At 36.2% G+C, this 23,933-nt stretch overlaps 1 protein-coding gene across 1 annotated transcript; it reads right to left on the bottom strand.

The window, feature by feature from the left end:
• Positions 1 to 13,809: 13,809 nt before the first annotated feature.
• On the bottom strand, positions 13,810 to 15,414 carry LOC139871383 (F-box/kelch-repeat protein At3g23880-like). The gene is made up of 2 exons (XM_071859098.1): positions 15,307 to 15,414; positions 13,810 to 14,907 (listed from the first exon to the last, which is right to left on the bottom strand). The coding sequence occupies exons 1-2, from the start codon at positions 15,412 to 15,414 to the stop codon at positions 13,810 to 13,812; spliced, it is 1,206 nt and encodes a 401-aa protein (XP_071715199.1).
• Positions 15,415 to 23,933: the final 8,519 nt, after the last annotated feature.

The raw sequence follows: 23,933 nt of genomic DNA on the forward strand, positions 1-23,933 counted from the left end.
TCGAGGATAAAAGTGAGAAACTCATATTCGTAGGTTATGACTCAAGTTCGAAGGGTTACAAGCTATACAATCCCAAGAATGGTAAAGTAATCTCAAGTCGAGACGTGGTGTTCGATGAAGAAGCAACATGGGATTGGAATGTTCCCAAAGAGGAGAACTACGACTTTCTCCCTTATCCATTCGAGAGTACTGCAAAGAACGAAGAATATCTAGAAGTTCAAGAACCTTCTAGTACACCATCTCCGCACTCTCCACATACTCCAACCACTACACCTAATGAAGTGACACCAACATCAGGAGGAGAATCAAGTAGGCTACAACATCACACAAGGAGCATTGAGGAGTTGTACGAGGTAACACAGCCTATGGAGGATCTATCATTGTTCTGCCTTCTTGCCGATTGTGTGCCAATAAGCTATGAAGACGCAACAAAAAGCCAAAAGTGGAAATGTGCTATGGACGAAGAGATTCAAGCAATCGAGAAGAATAATACGTGGGATCTTGCCACACTACCAAAGGGACATAAGGCTATTGGTGTAAAATGGGTGTACAAGGCCAAGAAGAATTCCAAAGGTGAAGTTGAAAGATATAAGGCAAGGTTGGTGGCGAAGGGATATAGTCAACGAGCCGGCATAGACTATGACGAGGTATTTGCTCCCGTCGCTCGTCTAGAAACTATAAGATTGATAATCTCACTTGCGGCTCAACATAATTGGAAGATTTATCAAATGGATGTCAAATCCGCGTTCCTTAATGGCCACTTAGAAGAAGAAGTCTATATAGAACAACCTTTGGGATACATCGTGAAAGGCCAAGAGAATAAGGTGCTAAAATTGAAAAAGGCCTTATACGGGTTGAAGCAAGCGCCTCGGGCATGGAATAGCAGGATAGACAGGTATTTCCAGCAGAATGACTTTACGAAATGCCCCCATGAGCATGCCCTCTACACCAAAGTTAGCAATGATGGAGATGTTATGATTGTGTGCCTATACGTGGATGACTTGATATTCACCGGTAGTAATCCCAAAATGTTTGAGGAGTTCAAGAAAGCAATGGTTCGGGAGTTTGAGATGACCGACATTGGACTTATGGCTTACTATCTTGGGATCGAGGTAAAACAAAAGAAAGATGGAATATTCATATCCCAAGAAGGTTATGCGAATGAGGTGCTCAAGAAGTTTAAGATGAATGACTGCAAGTCAATGAGCACACCGGTGGATTGCAATCTCAAATTGTCAAAAGATGATGAAGGATACTTGGTGGACCCAACACAATACAAGAGTTTGGTTGGAAGTCTGAGGTACCTAACCTGCACGAGGCCAGATATTCTCTACGGAGTTGGACTAGTAAGTCGATACATGGAAGCACCTACAATAAATCACTTGAAGGCGGCCAAGAGGATACTCCGCTACATCAAAGATACGATTGACTATGGCCTGTTTTATTCACCTTCTGATCACTTCAAGCTAGTTGGATACAGTGATAGTGATTGGGCTGTAGACATAGATGATCGTAAGAGTACGAGTGGTTTCGTGTTCTATATGGGAGATACGGCGTTCACATGGAGCTCGAAGAAGCAACCCATTGTGACTCTGTCAACGTGTGAAGCCGAGTTTGTAGCAGCAACATCGTGCACCTGTCATGCAATATGGCTCGGGAAGTTACTAAATGAGCTTAAGTTTTTTCAAAAGGAAGCTACGGAGATATATGTGGATAACAAGTCTGCGATTACTCTAGCAAAGAATCCAGTCTTCCATGATCGAAGCAAGCACATCGATACGAAATACCATTACATCAGGGAGTGTGTTACAAATAAAGAGGTGCAGATAAAGTACGCGAAGTCACTTGACCAAGTTGCTGATATTTTCACAAAGCCTCTAAAACATGAGACGTTTCAGAGATTACGGAATATGCTCGGAGTGACGAAATCAAGTTTAAGGGGGGCTGTTGGAAGTTAAACTTGATTTTGGGCTATGTGTTTTGGATATGGGCTTGCAAGTATACAAATATATGGATCAAGATTGTAGTCCAATATCTAGAAACTTCTTGTAATATGTAGTAGTGAAAGTGTGTAGAATAATCTTGTAAAATATCTAAGTCTAGAAATACTAAGAAATATCTAGATAGTAGTAGATGATGGAGTGATCTAGACTACTCCATTGAGTAGTATAAATAGAGGGCTTCACCCCTCATTTGTAATCAAGCAACAAAGCAATTCAATAAGTAATAAAAGAAGAGTTTTCAAGATCAATCAAACTTCTAAATTATCAATCCTCTCTTCCACAAATAATATACACATAACCTCCTATTTCTAACAAATCCAACCCTATCGCTAATGATTGACTTATTTCAAGGACTAGTAAGCTAACGGAGTTCTCAAACGAAAATGTTGATCTCGACAAAGAATAGAAGTACAAGCAACTACATCAAAAACAAACATCTATTACGCCTTACAATCAAATGAACCATTTCATAACTAACGTGACCGAGAATATTTAAAAAAAGAGAAGACGTACAGGAATAAACACAACATTGATTAATTACACACGCCTCGATCAAAACAAATCGCGAATAGAGACTAACGACCATTGGCTGTGGACCCGCAACCACAACTTCTTAGCATCAAAAAGAAAACACTTTTCAGACTCTTAATCATTGAGCCTCCTTAAAAATTGTTATTGGAAGTATAACTTATAATTACTTCTGGTTCTAGTGTATGTGACCTCACGGGGAAAAAAAAAAGTTAATCTCAACTCTATCATAAGTACCATACAATAAATTAATTGAAGAAATCTATCATATGTGCGTGATATCTCATTATGATTATAAAGTTATGGAGCAAATAATTTACCGAAAATATGACCCCCAAATTTATAACCTACAGAAATTATTATAATCGAAGACAAATTATAGGCGTACAGAGATATCAAGAACTAATAAAATTACTCACCGGAAGTAAGATAGAACTGAAATCAGAACTTAATTTATCACCGCAGGAGTTTTCTAGGGCTTTATAGTTTGTTTATATAGTTTTTTTTGCTATTATGGGCCACCTCGACATTTCTACATTTGCTAAGACACCGAGAGCCCAAGAGGCCAACACATTATTTTGTTTACGTGTGTTTCACTTAATTTTTGTTTTAATTTAATAAGGCGTAATAAATCTTTTAATTTAGGACAATATTTGATCACAAGTTCATAAAACGACCGCGCGATGTTGCGATTGTTTTTGGCTGTGCTTTTGAGTTTTGCTGTTGTGATAGCGATGAAATAGCTGTTTTATGCTATCTGATAACGTTATATGCAAAATGACTATGTACGTGTACATAGTGAATATTATCCGATAGAGTTACATAACATTTACAGTGTACACGAAGAAAATGGCTATGATAGTTAGGTTAATTATTATACTACGGAGTACAAACTTGGAAATTGGCTATCGACGATGATTGTGGTGTTTATTCTTTTTTCTTCTTGAATTCTTTGCCTTCGGTTCCAGTTAACTGTGCTCTTTTTATGGAAGGGTTGGATTCTTGGTCGTTTTTGTTGGAAATAGGATATAGGGAATGACCGGATAAACCTTTGAATCGTGAAACTACTGTCGCAATAAAGTATTTCGACCCTATACATTGTCATGTACATTGTCTTAGGGTTGCACGAAATATTCATTGGGATAAGACAAAGACACAACTCCGCAATTAAAAGTTTGGAGTCAAGAACATAAAGATTATGTATATTTGTGATTGTTCGCTTTTTCATCATCTTTAAATGTGAGACAAGAACTCGATCCATATATATATATATATATATATATATATATATATAGTGTGAAAGGTTGTAGCTTTTGATGAAAAGATGTTCATGAATGGTTATAACTTTTCATGAAAAATTTTCCATGGAAAATTACACCATTTTATGAAAATATACACCCTTTCATAAAATACACCATTTCATGGAAAGTTACATCATTTTTTAATTTACATCATTTCATGAAAAGTTGTGTCTTTTGGTCAAAAGACATAAATTAATAACATAACTTTTCAATTGGATTAATCATGTTAGGTTATATAATGTTAGGTTATATAAGCGTTCACTTCGCACTCTCTTAACTTGTATTTAAACTTAACTTGAAATCCTCTTGTTTCAAATAAATCACTAATCACACAAAATGGCCGATAACAATAAAATCACTAACAGTTTTTGCCTTGAGTTGTCTCTGCAAAGTAAGATGGTGGTTATATGGTGTTATTTTTTTTTTATCTAGAGTGAATTTGTGACGGCTCGTTGAGGCGGTAAAGTTGTTAAGTCCAGTACGTGGTGGGTTTGAAAATCACAAAAATGTGTTGAACAAACTATAACTTCAACTAAAAGGGTGTAAAGTAAGCTAAAGAAGTATATCATGTAGCATACATTTAACCACTTGAAAATAAGTTGCACACACAATAACAAAACAAAATAGATGCACACAGCACACACTATGAAATAATAATACATAACACTAGGGCTGTTCAAAACCGGATATCCGAAATTTCGGATATCCGAATTTCGGATATCCGAAATTTCGGATTGTGGATTTGGTCATCCGATATCCGAATCCGAAATTTCGGATATCCGATTTTCGGATATCCGAAATTTCGGATTCGGATATCGGATTATCCGAATATTCCAAATTAAGTTTGAAAGTTGGATAAAATACAAATTACATGAATTATCCCAACACAAACACAACACATGGATGGCTGGATTACATAATACATAAGTCCCATACCTGGATTACATAATACATAAGTGCCATTACAAAATACATAAGTCCCATTAGTCCATTACATAAACATAACAAAGAGATTATCCAAATTACTACTACTAAAGTTCAATATCCAAATTACAAAATACAAAGTGGTAATATAGATCTTCAATTCTTCAAATTTCCAATCATCAAACGAACAAATCGACTACCTGTACATAGAAATAAAAAAAAGTTTGAATAATATTGACTTTACATATTAGTTTAATAGTTTTTCCATTCACACTACATATTAATATACTACTCAAAAGGTTGAGCTTTGGCTATGACTAACTAATTGGTCAGTAGATAATTGCATAAGAGTTGAGTTGGTTAAAATTTCAACTTTATCTCTTTTATATATTTATACTCATATCAAAAACAGTCCACAATAAAACTCATATTTAAACAGTCAACACTTTATCATTAACATATCAGCAGTAAGATAGCACAAATTAAAACAGTCACAACTGTAAGTTATAATTACCTAAAACAGTCACTATATCTAAAACAGTCCACAATAAAACTTATATTTAAAACAGTCAGCACTTTATCATTAAAACAGTCACAGCAGTAAGATAATTGCATAATACTCATATTTAAAACACAGTAAGTTGTAATGTAGCAACAACATCAGTCACAACAGTAAGTTATAATTACCTGGTTAGTCATTAACATTCACCACATTATCCTCGCTATCCACAGTTTCGTCAATGATGATGGTAGGCTGCCCCAAGGTTAGCTCCTTAACTATTAAGAATCAAGCACACGAAAAATAATTATGCAAAAACAGTAAGTTTAACAAGTTAAATATAATATAAATTAGATATATATTAGTACTAACATTCATCTTCCATTCTCTCAATCTCAAGAAAAGTGTCATCAAGGAAAATAGGAGAATGGGAAGACCGAATCCAATCTTGTGTACAAACTAGAGCTTCAACCATTCGAGGAGTTAAGGAAGTTCGGTATGAATTAAGCACACGTCCCCCGGTGCTAAAGGCAGATTCGGAAGCAACTGTAGAAACAGGAATAGCAAGGATATCTCTGGCCATTTTGGCAACGGTTGGATATCGAACTTGGTTCACTTTCCACCAATTCAAAATGTCAAAATTATGGTCAAGCGGTTCATGATCTTCGTTCAAGTATTTATCTAACTCGGTCTTTTTAACAATGGTTTCTGAATTTCCCATAGCCATTTCAAAGCGGCGAGTCATGTGTTAGCCATACTTTTTTGCTTTTTATCAATGTTAGCTGGATATTCTTTGCAACTATTGATGTGATTTCTTAAAGGAGTAGTCCCATTATCACTTCCACAACCAATACTTTTTTGACAATAACGACAATTAGCAAAATCTATTTTATCGCTTTCTTCGAAATGTCTCCACATTTTTGATCTCTTTTTCTTGTTTCCAAACATTATAACTTCACTTACATTGGATTGTTTAGGTGCACATGGTGGTTTTTGAGTTATGGTCTTTTTCGCTTTACTTACAACTTCACTAGCAGCAGCCACCACATTTTCAGATACAAATTCTACATCAATTTCGTCATTATATTCCTCAAAATAGTTCTCTGCTTTATCCATCTGCATCCGAAACATATATCAGACTATATGAGAGAGTTACAAAATTAATCATTCAATATCAAAGTCAAAGTAAAATGCATATAGAATTTCTTAATAAATCATCACAAAAAAACAGCATATTTAGCTTTCAATGCATAAATGCTTTCTAATATGAAAAGTTACAGCCTAAATCGACAGTAAAAACACACACAGTAATACACTATGCATAAATGATTTCTAGTAAAAACACACAATTCATTACAAGTATAATTATTAAACAATCAACAAATTTATAATTAATTATAAGCCCTAATCGACCTAGATCAGCAGGGATGAGTGACGACTGCTGAAACTGTTAATACGAATTTACAGATTATTAAAAGCCCTAATTGCTGAGATGAAACTTACCTTGAAATCTTGAATAGTGAGGATAGATGCAGTCACGTACTCACGCAGGGAGGAAGATTGAAGATGAGATGAAAGACGATGAAGAATAGATCTAGGGTTCGTGATATTTGAGATATGAGAGAGTGAAACGGTGTTGCAATTTTAGATCTAGGGTTATTTGAGTTTTTAAGTCTGTGATATATTACTGACCGATGAGTTATGACCTGATGATGTAGTGAACTAGTGATGGATATTTTGATGGGCCACTAATAGAAACCCAATGGGCCACTAAAACATTAATTATCAGTCCATTAAATTTCGGATATCGGATTATCCGATTATCCGAAAATTTTGAAAAATCGATCCGATATCCGAATCCGAAAATCCGGATATCCGATTTTCGGATATCCGAAAATCCGGATATCCGAATTTTCGGGTATTTTCGGATCGGTTTTTCGGATTATTCGGATTACGGATTCGGATTCGGATATTATGAACACCCCTACATAACACCAAGTGACCATACTATGAAATACTTACACACACAAATAAAAACTAAAATGATGAGCTGGTTACCCATTATTCAATCATTTAGTAACTAAACATTAAAGTAAAGCATTCAAGATCAATGAAGTTTATGTATAAAACTAATTTGTTTTATGGGTCATACCCCAAACACGATATTGTGGTTTCGGGAAACTTTTGGTGAATTTAGACCCTTAAGTCACTTGAAAGTACACTTGCATTTAAAGTTACCAATTGCTTACTATAACAATGATATGCTGCCATGAGAATAGCAACACCAACCATTATACTAATGATTTACTTAATTGGTTTCTTTAAGTAATAGAGACTGTTAATTAATAAGAAATAGAAGCTAAAATGATTGTATTGATTATTGATCAGTGATTATTTCACTTGAATTGATTACTTTACAATGGATTGCTATTTGATTTATAATACAAAGAATATAACAGCTAATTCCTAATTTGGAATAATGCTTTGTTACTTTCTTGAAGAATCTACTTTTGACTAAAAAGGAAATAGCCGTTGGTCAACTGGTGCACTTTGGTCAACTCTGGTCAACTCTTTCGTTTGGTCTTTTCCAGGAAATGATGAGCAAATATAGTTCTGATCCTTTTTATTTCAACACTCCCCCTCAAGTTGAATAGTGGGATCTCCGAAATTCAACTTGAACAGTACTTCGTTAAATAGTCTTCCATTGATCGCTTTGGTAAGGATGTCTGCGAGTTGGTCTTCTGATCTCACAAATGGAAGTGAGATGATTTCTGCTTCTAGCTTTTCTTTGATAAAATGTCTGTCAATTTCAACATGCTTTGTTCGATCATGTTAAACTGGATTTTCTGAGATAGCAATTGCTGCTTCGTTGTCGCAAAAAATTTGACTAGTGTCTTCTAGTGGAAATCCGATCTCTGTTAGAAGCTTTCGGATCCATAACGCTTCTTGTACTCCTCGTGCTATTCCTCTGAACTCGGCTTCAGCACTTGAAAGAGTTACAACCTTTTGTTTTTTACTTTTCCACGTAACCAGGTTCCCGCCGACAGAGGTGAAATAACCCGATGTGGATTTTCTGTTTCCTTTTTCACCTCCCCAGCTTGCATCTGTGTATATATGAGTTTTGAGGTGTCCGTTGTTTTTGAATACAACTCCATGTCCAGCAGTTGCTTTGAGGTATCTGATGATTCTCCACGCAGCTTCCATGTGATGTACTTGAGGATGATGCATAAACTGGCTGGCGACTCCTACTGCATACACTATATCTGGACGAGTATGAGCAAGGTAGATAAGCTTTCCAACGATCCTTTGGTATTGTTCTTTGTTTGCAAGTTCAACTCCTTCTTCGATAAACAACTTCTGCTTTGGAATTGCAGGGGTCTCAGCTGGTTTGCAGTCGATCATCCCTGTTTCAGCAAGTAAATCAAGCACATATTTCTTTTGACATATAAATATTCCTTGTTGAGATCGTAAAACTTCAATTCCTAAGAAGTATTTTAGTCTACCCAAATCTTTCATTTCAAATTCATTTGATAAGTATGTTTTTAAGTTAAAAAATTCATCACTGACATTTCCTGTATTTATCATGTCATCGACATAAATAATCAAACAAGTTATCAGTTTGTTTCTCTGTTTAAAAAATAGTGTGTGATCTGAATTACTTTGTTTATAGCCATATTTTTTCATTGCTAAGGTAAATTTCCCAAACCAAGCTCGAGGGGATTGTTTTAGCCCATATAAAGATTTTTTAAGGCGACAAACTTCCCTGTTTTTGAAGTTTTCTGAGAATCCTGGTGGAGCTTGCATATAAACCTCTTCCTTGAGCTCGCCATGTAGAAAAGCATTTTTCACATCAAATTGGTGAAGGGGTCATCCTTTATTTGCGCAACAGAGAAGAGAACTCTAATGGTGTCAATTTTAGCCACTGGTGAAAAAGTCTCAGAATAGTCTATCCCATAAGTCTGAGTATATCCCTTGACAACTAGCCGGGCTTTATATCTTTCAATTGTGCCATCTGGTTTGTGTTTTATTGTAAACACCCAGCGACATCCTACTGGCTTCTTTTCTTGGGGAAGAATACATTTTTTCCATGTATCACTTTTCTTCAAAGCTTTCATTTCAACTTACATTGCATTTCTCCAATTTTTTGATTTCATCGCTTATTCTATGGAAGTTGGTATTTCTTTCGAGTATATCGTGGAATTGAATTTCTTTGCTTCTTTTGATAAATTTCCTTTTGCAATATTTGCCATCGGATATCTCGATCTAAGAGCTTCTTTCTCGGGATCATATCTTTTAGGTGGAACTCCCCTGTTAGCTCTTGGAGGAAGAACATATCCATTGTTAGATTCATTCTGACTTGCTTGACCCGGTTCGTCGGGAACTTGTTGAGTTGATTCGTGACATGAACTTTGTGGTTCGTCGGGAACTTGTTGAGTTGATTCGTGACTTGAACTTTGTGATTCGTCGGGAACTTGTTGAGTTGATTTGTGACTTGAACTTTGTGGTTCGTCGGGAACTTGTTGAGATGATTCGTGACTTGAACTTTGTGGTTCGTCTTGTGCTGGAGTTTCTTGCTCTATTTCGATTCTTGTTTCTTATGTTGACTTGTGATTAACTTCTCCTAGTGAGAAAATTCTTTCCAACCAACTCACAGTGTCATTAATTTCAATCTCCCCCTCACTTGTGTGTTGGGGACTATAAAAATATTCAGTCTCAAGAAAATCACAATTCATTGTAGTGAATATGTGACGTCTTTTCGGACTGTAGCATCTATACCCTTTTTGGTTAACACCATATCCAACAAAAACACATTTTTCAGTACATCGGTCTAGTTTGGTTCGTTCTTGTTTAGGTATGTGAACGTAAACAGAACAACCAAAAATTCTGGGTTCAAGGTTAAGATAAGACGGGAGGTCATGAAATTTAGATAGTACTTGAAGTGGGGTTTGCATATCAAGAACTTTGGTCGGAAGTCGATTTATCAAATAAGTTGCCGTGGCAAGTGCTTCAGGCCAAAAACTCCTCGGAGCATTGGACTCAATAAGTTGAGCCCGTGTCATTTCTAACAGTAAACGATTTTTCCTTTCCGCCACCCCATTTTGTTCTGGGGTATGGGCACACGAGGTTTGATGAATAATTCCTTTTTCTTGACAAAAAAGTTTCATGGAAGAGTTTACAAATTCTCCTCCATTATCTGACCTTAAAATTTGTATGTTTCTTTTAAATTGAGTTTGAATCATAGTATAAAACATAAAAAATTTGCCAGACACTTCCGATTTATTTTTAAAAGAATAAGTGTATGTCATCCGTGTGCAATCATCAATAAAAAGTAAAAAATATCGAAGATTTTTGCTCCCGTTAACTGGAGCTGGACCCCATACATCCGAGTGAATTAGTGAAAACGGAATATTTTTCCTTGTTTTACTAGGTCTATAAGTACTTTTATGGCTTTTTGCTAAAATACAAGTCTCGCAAGTTAAAACGCAATTTGGAGGAAATAATTTTGGATAAAGGAGATTTAAATAACTTGCGGAAGGGTGCCAAGCCTCCCTATCAGGTGTTCTGTGTGCAAGCATCACGATACCTTGTTGGGTTACTTCGTCTACATAATATAACCCACCCCGTTCGGTGCCACGCCCAATAATCACCCCAGTCCTGATATCTTGAAGGATACAGAAAGTGGGGTGTAATAGAACAGAACAATGTAGTTCTTTTGTAACGTGGCTAACAGATAACAATTTATGAGACATGGCTGGAATATATAAGCAATTAGATAATTTCATGGTCGGAGTAATTTCAATTTTCCCACCCCCTTCTACTTGTACAACTCCTCCATTGGCCGTTTGAATTTTACTAACCCGGGGTTTTGATTCTGAACAAAAATCCGTTTTTTCAAGAGTCATGGTGTGAGTAGCATTCAATCAAAAATTCATTTGTCACTTTTTGTATTGTTTGTGACAATATTAACTTTTCCACAATAACTTTTATTTTCTGAATTTAAAGGTTTTATACAGTAAGTGGAATCAATCGGGCCACTACTATTTTTTAAAATAATAATTTCGGCGGGGTCATTCCTTGGTACATTTGTCGTAAGCAAATTTGGCTTCAATACATGATTTGAGAACCTTTTTTCATATATCGATTTATCTTTATCTTTAAAATAATTTTTTAATTTCTCATTAATTGAAAAATCGTAAACACCTTTTGACTCTTGATTATTTGAAGGGTTTTTTGAAGTGTCTTTTTCTTTACAGCTCATCCCACCAACCATATTTATATTTAGACAAAATTGCCCAAATCATCTTCGTGTTTATGATTTTTTGCCCAAATCGTCCATTTGTTAACAAAACTGCATAAATCATCCTTACATGCCAAATAACGTCCCAAATTAGTCTCTGCCTTAACTTTTGTTAAACTCTATGTTAGTTAAAAATATACGATTAGTCCCTGAATTTTCTTAAAAGATTGCAACAAAGATCCTTTTCATCATCTTCAAGATGAAGAAAGTTTAAAAAAAAAAAATTTAAGTTTGATAGAAAACTCGTCGACATTTTAGTAAGGAAGTATTTTTTTCAAAATAAATATTAACTTAGATTGAATCTAAGATATGTACACTTCAATTTTAATAAACCTAGCTCTCTATATGTCAAGAAGAAATTGTTAGTCTTTTGGCATAAAATTTGAGATACTGTTTTTTTCAATGGTGAATAATGATATCAGATAATTGATGTTTGCATATTTAGGCATTATATACAGTGAAGCTTATTAAGTATGATAATTGCTGCTGTTGAGTAAGTTTCTTTATCTGGGGACATAAGCTGTATTTGGTTTGTAAGTCCCTCCATTTTATCTCGTCTAAGTAAGTTGTGGGTGGGAGGAAGACCTTTATGATGAATAAATGTAATTTTTATAAGATTGCTATAAGATTGTGTTGCTACGATTGTGATTTGTGATAATGATCCCAACAGGATTCGCGTGCATAGATCTAATTTATGTTTTTATTCTTATTTCAGATGTGTTCAATCGATTTTCAACCAGGAGGCTCTGGCGAGTAATAAAGAGACAACTTGAGGTTGACAAGTCTACTTCAGTATGGATTCACCGACTTTGACTTTAATATGTCCAATTGATTTTTTAAGCTTTCACTAAAGCTTTAAAAATAATGAAGAGGATCTTTGTTGCAATCTTTTATGAAACTTCAAGGACTAATCGTATATTTTTGACTAACGGAGAGTTTAACAAAAGTTAAGGCAGAGACTAATTTGGGACGTAATTTAGCATTTAAGGATGATTTATGCAGTTTTGTTAACACAAGGACGATTTGGGCAAAAAAAACCATAAACACAGGGACGATTTGGGCAATTTTGTCTTATATTTGTATTTATATTATCGAACAAAGATCCAGAAATACTGTTTAACTTCCCTTTTTCGATTTCTTGAAGGCAATGGAATCGATTTGGGTTTTTCCTTTCTTTATGCGATTTGCAGTAAATAGAGTTAAAGTCTTGTGACTTTTTTATGGCCGATTTATGTAAATCAAGGTTTGAGAGCTTTTCCATTACCCTTTCAACCGGTTTATGTAATTGAAACAAAAAATCAGAGTTTGAGTTACCTTTTCTTGAATTCTGAGAGGATTTGAAGACGCCGTTGCCGGCAACCTCATGGTGGCCGCCGACCGTCGTCACCACCTCAGCGGTTTCACTGTCTCCGGCCGCCATCTTTTCCGTCTTCAGCCTAATACCTTTTTGGTAAGCTTTGAATTCTGCAGTTCTGATGGTGACCGGTGGTGGTTGACAGAGAACGCTAAGGTAACTATTTTTGCTCATCCTTAATTGTTCAATTGTTCAGATTTCATATTATGTGTTCTAAAATTGTTGCAGTGGGTTTGTTTACTTGAGCTACCATTATCTCTTGATATGGCAGCTTGATTCGAGAAGCTTATTTCCTGCTTCTGTATTTTTGGGTTACCGTCAATTTTTGACATGGCAGCCTAAAATCGGTAAATGATGAAGCTAAGATTGTATTTTGATCCAAGATCAACACTAAAGCTCTGATACCATGTTAATTAATACTCCGTAAGAAATAGAAGCTAAAATGATTGTATTGATTATTGATTATTGATCAGTGATTATTTCACTTGAATTGATTACTTTACAATGGATTGCTATTTGATTTATAATACAAAGAATATAACAGCTAATTCCTAATTTGGAATGGTGCTTTGTTACTTTCTTGAAGAATCTGCTTTTGACTAAAAAGGAAATAGCCGTTGGTCAACTGGTGCACTTTGGTCAACTCTGGTCAACTCTTTCGTTTGGTCCTTTTTATTTCAACACAGACTTAATGTCAATTGAATTCAAACCTAATAAAATATAAATTTAAGCACTGATGAACCAGTATTAAAAAAAATTAAACTATACAATATAAATTTTATAGTAAGATTCATACAAATATACATTACGATTGATACGGCCCTGATCATAATTCACTTGTGTTTATTTGATGGAGTTGAGGTTACATGAGTCAATCAAAGCCAAAACAGAATGATCTGTTACTACCATTTTGTTGTCTCATGACTTAATACGATTTGCTCAGTGTTGCAGACAGTTCCTATGTCGAGTAATGCAAGGCTTTCGACATACATTACCATGCCAACTATGGAAAGGGTTGAATACTCAGGCATGCATACTACTGAGCACAGTTCTCCATTTGGATGAAAATTCATCACGAGATTATGATTTCTGATCAACAAATTACCATTCTTGAGCTGCAAAACTGCATGTATACCTTCATATGGATGATCTCCAAAATTTAAAGTCATATACCATGACGTCACATTATTGTACTCTTTCATCGCCCAAACCCGATGGTAACAATCTTTAGTACTGACCAACATACCTAGAGAACCATTAAAGATTATTGGGTGTTGTTTGGTGTACTGATTAGGTTTTTCTGGCAACGTCATCTCGCTAAAAACATCACTACTCAAATCAAATGTCAAAATAAAATCTTGGAATACATCACTTCTAACGACCCAATGCAGGACCCCATTAACAACACACCCAGGTGAATTGACGCATGTAATGCGAGATGAAGGGGGAGTGATTTCACGCCAAACAGGTTTCTTCAACGAGTACACCATTGATTTATGTTTTCCATGTCGAAAGCAGGATAGTATTACAATCTTGTAATCATCAGTTTTGGAGTCGAAGCCAACCCCAGCGATCTCATAGTTGTTAAGAGAAAAAAAAGGATAAGGTAAGGTTAGTTTACGTCTAATTGAAGGGTTCCAGAGACTAAAATTGCCACTATAGTGATCACGTAGACAGATAATTCCATTACACGAACCTACAATATAACCATTTGGGGACTTCATCGGTCTTGTGCCATAATTTCCATATTGGGAGTTAAGCATGGATTGGTAATGTACAGTAAAGAAATTTTGGAAAGAAGAAGTTCGATGTTGGATAAGAATATTTTGATAGTTTCTCGCAGTTTGAAGAGTTGTTTGGGTAAGAATGAAATCGGGGCTAGAAATACGGGAACACCATGATTTGGATAGAGATCTTAATTGAAGAAGAGTTTTGGATGGCAGCCTTTTGAAAATTTCTTCAAGCAACTCATCACATATGTAACTTGACATTACGAATTCCTACAAAAAAAAAAAAAAAAAAAAGTAAAAGACAAAAAAGTTAAAAACAGAATGAAGTAAGGAACACTCTGTGAATATATAAAATAAATGTAAAAAACAATTGATAACAACAACCATTAAAAGCTAGGTTTAGACATGATGTAAAGAAAACTGGTACCTAAACGTAACAGCCTCCAACTTATAATAAATTACAAGACAAACTTTATCATAAACTCTGGTAAACAAACTTCATCATAAACTCTAACAAATCAAGACACTCTTCTTACACATAATTACAACCAGGTTATCACATAACTATTTTCAACACTCATACAGATCAGGTTTAACAAGGTTAGTTAAACGGATAACGGTTTAGATATTGCGTGTTCATGGGAGGCCGATTATTTTATATGGCCTAACCGGTGTGATCCCGAATTTCATGACAGTTTTCGACTCTTTACTTAGCCACCCAAATATATTGCTACTCGGGTTTGAATTTGAGATCATGAGAATATCAACACCAACCATTATACTAATGATTTACTTAATTAGTTTCTGTAAGTAATACAGACTTGTTGTCAATTGAATTTAAACGTAACACTGCGTGATATTTAACTTTAAGCATTAATGAACCACTATATAAGAACATAAAACTATACAATAGAGATTTAAAGTGAGATGCACACAGTTTATTGTATACTTAAATGCGTTCGAGAACAACTATTAATTGAGTAAATACAATTCTGTTATTTGTACGCGATATCACATCATAACTGTACTAATGGAGCAAGACAGCAAGTAATCCAATGAAATCTGACCCCTTAATTATAACTAAATAAATTATTATAATCGGCACAAAATTATAGACGTAAATAGATATCAAGAACTAATAATTTTACTCACCGTATTTTAGAAGACGCTGGTATCGAAATTCGGGTGAACCGGACAACGACAGAGTTTTGCAGGACAGAGGCGGAGGGATCTTCTAGGGCCTTAGGGTTTGTTTGTATAGCTTTGGGTTTTGTGGGCCAACTTTCTACATATTAAAGTACGGAGTATTAAAGAGGATCACCTAAATGCCCATTTTTTCCTAATTTTTGGCTCGAAACCCATAAAAAAAAGTTTGACAATTTGTCCGTGCAAGCCGCAAGGGTGCAAGATGCCTCTTTGCGACATTGCTTCCCGGTAGGTGCAAGGACGCAAGGTGCCTCTTGCGACTTTGTTTTCCTGAAAACGCAAGGACGCAAGGTGCCTCTTGTTCCTGCCTACATATCATAATCAATGTTTTCTTTCAGACATTTCATCAAACACCTTACGTGTAATTTTTGTGCAATTTCCTGAAAGGACCGGTTATAGCCCAACAAGCACCAAACATATAAGCCATGAACTCCCAAATTACTCTAAAACCAATTGGTAGTAGAGAGAGACACTCATGAGTTTATATGTTGATCTTGACATTTATCCCCAACCAATGTGGGATTGGGTTTGCACCCAACAATCCTCCCCTCAAACCGAAGACCACATGGCCTTCCCTTCAACGATATTCCGCACATGATCCATTAATCTTATATCGCCGGCCATTACCCGCAACTCTCAACCTGACCAAGGCCAAATCAGGAAGATCTCTTTGATATAAGGCACACACAAGGATTCATTATCGTTGGCAAACCGGGGCGATTAATCCACATTATAATTTTTGGGCTAACCCACTCTGATACCACTCGAATAGATCCCATCTTCACGATCGGAGAGAAAATCTCATCAAAATCAATACCCTTTTTCTGGCTGAATCCTTTAACGACTAACCTAGCTTTGTACCTTGGTTGTGAAGTAAGCTCATATGTCTTCACTTTGAATACCCATTTGTTTCTCAAAGCTCTTTTGCCTTTCGGTAACTTCATCAGGTCATAAGTATTGTTCTCATACAAAGAATTCATCTCATCTTGCATAGCTTCACCCCACTCTTCTTTCTTATGCTCATCTTTCATTTCTTCTGAATAACACTCTGGCTCTCCCCCATCAGTGAGTAATACATACTCATTAGCAGAATATATAACAGAAGGATGACGGTCTCGAGTGTGGGACAAATGGGGGTACATCTGTTACCGAAATCTCTACCTGCTCCGGAGCATCACCAACATCAGTACCATGTTCATCATTCTGAACATTATCTCCAACATGTTGTGGAGTAACTGGATCCAAATCAACAAGATCAGTACTAGGTTGGAACTGAATCTGTCTTCTCAACATCTTTTAACATCTGATCTTCTGTAAAAACAACATCTCGGCTTCGTACAAGTTTCTTCTGAACTGGATCATATAACCTGTACCCAAAAATCATCTTCACCATAGCCGAGGAATACACATGGCTTAGTCTTCATATCAAGCTTTGACCTCTCATCTTTGGAAACATGAACAAAAGCTTTACATCCAAAAACTCGTAAATGACGGTAAGAAACATCTTTGCTGCTCCAAACCCTGTTAGGAACATCAAAACGCAAAGGAACACAAGGGGTTAGATTAATAATATGAACTGCCGTATTTAAAGCCTCACCCCAAAAGGAATCGGACAACCCTGCATGTGAAAGCAAACATCTAATTCTCTCAACCAAAGTTCTGTTCATCCTCTCTGCTAAGCCATTCAACTGAGGTGTCTTTGGTGGAGTCTTTTGATGCCGAATACCATTCTCCTTACAATAAGCATCAAATCTGCCAATGTATTCACCGCCATTATCAGTCCGAATACACTTGAGTTTCTTCCCCATTTGCCTTTCAACTAGTGTATGAAATTCCTTAAACTTTTCAAATACTTGATCCTTTGACTTTAAGGTATAAACCCACACCTTCCTGGAATGATCATCGATGAAGGTAACAAAGTAGGAACATCCACTAAGTGTCCTAGTCTTCATAGGCCCACAAACATCCGAATGAACTAGATCAAGTACGTTCTCCATTCGAAAAGGAGAATGACTCTTAAACGCAACTCTGGTCTGTTTCCCTGCCAAACAGTGAGAACACTTACTCAAATCAATACCACTAACACCCGACAACACATTCTTCTTGAACAAGATAGACATCCCCTTTCCACTCATGTGGCCAAGTCTTTTATGCCACAACTCAGTAGAATCAACATTGTCCACTGCGTTAACAATGTTCTGGATGATCTTCGGACACGTGATGTATAATCTTGAGTCTTTTTTGCCTCTTCCCACTATCATAGAACCAAGAGTTAGTTTCCAAATACCATTACCAAAACCGTTATAATAACCATCATCATCAAGAATGCCTGTTGAAATAACATTAAGTCTCATATCCGGAACATGTTTTACATTATGCAAAACTAACTCCATTCCCGTGTCAAATTTCAAACAAACATCTTTGTCCAACTCTGCACCGAATGGTACTATCACCATGGAATTGGCTAAGGGTAGTATTTTGAATGAAGAGATGAGAAGAAAGTCACAAGGTTCCTCTTCACAGTCAGATATCTTGGTCACAGAAACGCGGGGGAGAAGTCATAGTAGAGGTCAGGGTAAAAGAGGCAATCATCGTAGCAGCTCACGCAAAGGCAAATTTGCTAATGTTGAGTGTTATAATTGTCATGAAAAGGGGCACACAAAGTGGTATTGTTCAAAGTTAAAGAATGAGAAGAAAAAGGCATATGACAAGAATAAACAAAAGAAAAGTGATGGTGGTGATGATGATAAGGTTGAAGTTAACGCTATCACAGATGAGTTCTTTGTATGTATTGATTATGATATGATTAATCTTACTCATGATGACACGAGTTGGATTGTTGATAGTGGTGCTACATGTCATGTCAATTTGATGGGAAAATAAGTCACAACGGGCAATCTACAAAACGGAAACGAACATCCGTTTGACAACCATTTCCCGACCCGTATGAAACCGTGAGGATGCTAACAAATAAGCTATACCAAATTCAACCCAAATCAGCCCCAATTCTGTCCCAAATCAGCAAATACGAAATAAATAAGCACACACAATACACACGAGACTTTTTACGTGGAAAACCTCTCAAAATCGAGAGTAAAAACCACGGGACTCGTAAGCCACTTAAATTCCACTATCATCAACAAAGAGAGTAATATAATAATCCTTCTCTAGATCAAATAGAGGCATACAACATTATCATACTCTTGAACAACAATAATCAACAAGTATATGAAACAATTAAAGATAAAAGATGAATGAATCACCCAATAATCTGCTCTCTGTTGCAGCAGCAAAATCACGAGCTACAAACCTCTTTAGATGAATTCAACGGTTGAAAATGTTGGCACTGATGTCAGGAAGACACATCCCAAAAATGAAGAAGATTCAACGGTCGGATCTCTGGGGATCGTCTCTTTTATGGACTGCTGTAGCTAACAACGGAAATTGGGGTTTTCTCCCTTTTTTCTTAAAACTCTCTGATCTCTCTCTCTCTCTCTCTCTCTCTCTTAATAAAAAATTGGATCTGCACTTGGAGTTCAAAATGCCTAGAATGCTTGACCAAGTCAACAAGCATTTTGGGCCTAATTTGTTGGGCTTTGACATTTGGGGTAAGTATTCCTCATATTTGTAAACTTAAATATAAACTCAACAAATCTCCCCCTTTCCAATTATGAGGAAGGGATCGCCATCCCGGCGATCGAGCAACATACCTTGAGCTTCTCACTTGCTAAAGCCTTTGTGAACATGTCGGAACCATTATCATCGGTATGAACTTTATCAAGTTCAAACAAACCATCTTCAAGACGTTCTCTAATCCAATGATACCTCACATCAATATGTTTTGTCCGCTTATGATACATAGAATTTCTAGCCAAATGAATCGCACTCTCATTATCACAAAGAACTACATATCGTGATTGCTTAAATCCAAGGTCTTGTAGAAACCTTTTCATCCACAATAGTTCTTTGCACGCTTCTGTTGCTACCATATACTCAGCCTCGGTTGTTGACAATGCAACACACTTTTGTAACCTTGATTGCCATGAAACCGCTCCCCCTGCAAAAGTCATCAAATATCCAGAAGTGGACTTCATGTTATCTTTGTTTCCTGCCATATCTGAGTCTGTATAACCAACAAGCATCGGCTTTCCATTTCCAAACGTGATACCCAATTTTGAAGTACCTCGTAAGTATCTCATAATCCATTTAACTGCTTCCCAATGCTTCTTACCCGGATTTGACATAAACCGACTAACAACACCTACCGCATGAGCTATATCAGGCCTAGTACACACCATAGCATACATCAAGCTACCAACCGGTATAGCATATGGAACTTTATCCATCTCCTCAACATCTGTAACGACTCGACAAAATCGTCATTGACGGCGCCGTTAACTTAGGTCCCGTTACGTGGTCATAGTCCCTAAATGAGACGCGTTTGACCAAAATTATGTCGCATTCATTTGAAATGTACAAAACTTGCAAAGTTTAATTTACCAAACGGATCGACAACAAGTTTAAGTTTACAAAAGTTATGAAGTGTAAATGAAACAACTTGTGACATAATTAGTTTAAAATCACGGTTTGCTATAAATAGCGAAAGTATGTATGCTTTAAGTTTGAATCCAAAGGTGCTATCACTAGCGTATGCATGTATGATTGACTCCAAGCAAGTAATCAAAGTGTGCGGAAGCATGTATCAAGTAGCCAAGTATGAACCTGAGAAACATATAGAAAACTGTCAACGAAAAACGTTGGTGAAATCATAGATGTAGTAATAAACGTTATTTTTGAATCACAAGATTTAGTATTTCCATAAAATTGATCATCCAAAAGTTGCATTCCAAAAATAGGTTCGCGAGCACCCAATTATCAATGCTTAACATTCCTTCCATAGAACCCCATCACAATAGTGTTAGAACATACACTGTTTCTCGAAAATATATTTCATTCGTAAACGGTAGCGAACCATTTGAATGAGAGTTTGTCAAACTCAAATGGATCCATACAACATAAGTTCTCGCTTACACCCGGCAAGTGTAACTAATGATAATCGAATTGAGGATTTTGTTCTAAACTCGCTGTAGAATGTTTGTTTCATTGGACTTGTGTTCAAAACATAAAAGTAAGTAGTACAAGATGTAACAAAGTATATGTTTCTTAGCCCACGATTTAAAAGTATAAAATTTGTTGAAAAGGTGGGACTATGATCTCACATCGAGTGCACGAGTATAAATGTACTTCACAAAGTAAACGTGTACATGAAAGTTGCTTAGCCTTGACCTAAACAAGTAAGTTGTATCAATTAACCAGTTACGACACAAGGTCGGGCGAAATGTGTTCAATTAGTCCTATGGCTCGTTACGACTCGATTATATAACATGTGAATCAAATTGTCAAGTTTCATGCAAGAGTCAAGTATAAAAGAAGATTAGGACGATTGCATAAGTATTTGGTTAAGTTTGACTAAAAGTCAAACTTGGTCAAAGTCAAAGTCAACGCGGTCGGGTCGGGTCTTGGACAATTTTTCTAAGTTATATAATCATATATGAGCATGTTGGCCAAGTTTCATGTTAATAGGAGGTGCGTAGCATAGTTAGAATTAAACGGTAAACGACCAAGCGAAACAGAATCTGGCAGTTCATCTGGATGGCGTCCAGATTTACTGGACGGCGTCAAGCATTGAAGGACTGGACAGCGTCCAAGAATCTGGACGGCGTCCAAATCAGTATACAGACCCTGTTTTGCTGAAACACACAAGTGCACGAACCAAAACTCAAACTAACACAATTTTTGAACCGAAAACACTTAGAACGTGTATCTTATATCATTGGAAAGGTATTTTGACAAGGAGTACAACTAACCACATATCATCAATCGGGTTCATCATTTACCACAACAAAACCTCATCAAATTATCATTAAATGTTCAAAATTAAAGTCTCAAGTTCGCAAAATGCATTTCATGATTTGAGAATCCAATTTATACATATGATATGCCGTTTCGAAGGTAATCAAGCATACAATCCAACCAAACACTTACCAACAACATTTCATGGCATTCAAATCATCAAAAGTCCATTTTAAGAGTTATCAAACCCTAACCAAAACTCACAAAATCAATATTCAATTTTATGAAGTTTTCTAAAGCAACCTACATATCAAATTGAAGCTAGTGATACTAGTAACACAATTAAAACATGAACTTTAACAATTTAACAACATTAACTCATCCAAAATCAAAGATTAAGCACACTCATTTCAAATGTTCATACTAGTTACTCAAAACAACAAATCGAGCAAATAAATCATATATTCATGCTAGACACGAGCCATAGACACTAACTAACACCATTTTAAGTCAAAAACACTAATTTAGAGAAATCTAGAGTTTTCGAAATGTTACCCAAACGAGATGAAGTTGGTATCAAATTGTAGAGGATGAAGAGAGGATTCCAAATATGTAATTTGTTTTGTTGCAAGCTTCCTAGCTCGAATTTAGATGATGATTTTGTGTTTGAGGGTTTGAGAGAATAAAAATGGAAGTAATGAAATGGGGAGGATGAAATGAATGGAGGAGAGTGAAGGTTGACTAGTTGACCTAGTCATCCCTTTGCCCTCTTGGCAAGTTTAGTCCCTCAAGTTTGTAGTCGGGTGCGGGAATTAACCAAACGAATTATTTTAAAAACGATCAAGTAAACGAGTGATGTTATAATTAAATAACAGAAATATTAGGACGTTAGTCAACGAAAGGTACGAATTTAGATAACGGAAGATATTATCAAAAAAAAAAAAATACGGATGTTAAAATAATTTAACGGAAAAATGCGAGATGTTACATTACCTACACCTTAAAAGAAATTTTGTCCCAAAATTTAGTTGGAAGTATTAGTCATTGTTTCTCCCTCGAGATCTTGCGTTGTCAATTCTACGGATAAGTGAAGGTACTTCCCTGAGCATTTCAACGAACCTTGACATTCGGGATTTTACGTTGTTTTAAAGTTTGGTTTTCACGATTCACCATTTCAACCGGTTCTCCTAGGAAGTGAAGTTTGTCATCGATAGTATGTTCATCAAAAGGAATAACAAGTTCTTGTTCGGCAAGACACTTCTTCAAGTTTGATGCATAGAATGTAGGATGAACGGAGCTCAAATGAATAGGAAAATCTAAATGGCTAGCAACGGGTCCAAAATGCCCCAAGATTTTTAAAAGAATCAAAATATCGCGGATTTAGCTTTCTACGTTTCCCAAAACGGATTACACCTTTCTAAGGTGCGACTTTGAACGTTACGCGGTTTCCCACTTGGAATTCGAGAGGTTTACGTCTAACATTTGCATGGCTCTTTTGGCGACTACGGATCGTCTTGGGCCTCTCTTAGATTTGAACGATCTTAACGGTTATTTCATGAATGAGTTCGATTCCGGTGGTTTGATTGTTGCCTACGTCGGCCCAACAAATTGTAAAATGATAATTGCGGACATATAAGGTTTCGAAAAGGTGCGGCGTTAATACACGAAAGAAAATTTTGTAGTAAGAGAATTTGACTAAAGGCAAGTACTTTTCCTCAAGTAAATTTGAAGTCGATAACACGAACTCGTATTATGGTTTCCAAGGTTTGAATCGTATGTTTGTTTGGTCCTTTGGGATGTTGTTGATGTGTTGTACTCATGTTTAAACGTGGTCCCGAGACTTTTTGTAAGGCACTCCAAAATCTAGAAGTGAAACGAGGATCTCGATCCGAAACGAGGTACATCTCTTTAAGGTATATTGAACAAGTTCGTTAGGACTTGAAAACGTTAGTTAAATCAATTTTCTCAAGAAATTCGCGCCGCGAAAGATTTATCGGTTTTCGAAAACGTTCGTTAGGAATATTCCCCCTCGTGGCGAATACTAGTATAATGTGAAGAGTCTCTCTCTCTCCATTGAGAATTTAGATAAAAGATTTCCTTAAACGGAAGTACGAGTGTAATGCGAGAGAAGTTTTCGCCTCGATGTAAGCATACCAAACAGTTTGTAGTTCGTCGATAAAACTGTGCGAAAACGAGATAGTATACACGTGTAACATACGTCTGATGTTGAAAGAATT

This window comes from Rutidosis leptorrhynchoides, chromosome 10 (assembly GCF_046630445.1).
Source record: "Rutidosis leptorrhynchoides isolate AG116_Rl617_1_P2 chromosome 10, CSIRO_AGI_Rlap_v1, whole genome shotgun sequence".
Lineage (NCBI taxonomy): Eukaryota > Viridiplantae > Streptophyta > Magnoliopsida > Asterales > Asteraceae > Rutidosis > Rutidosis leptorrhynchoides.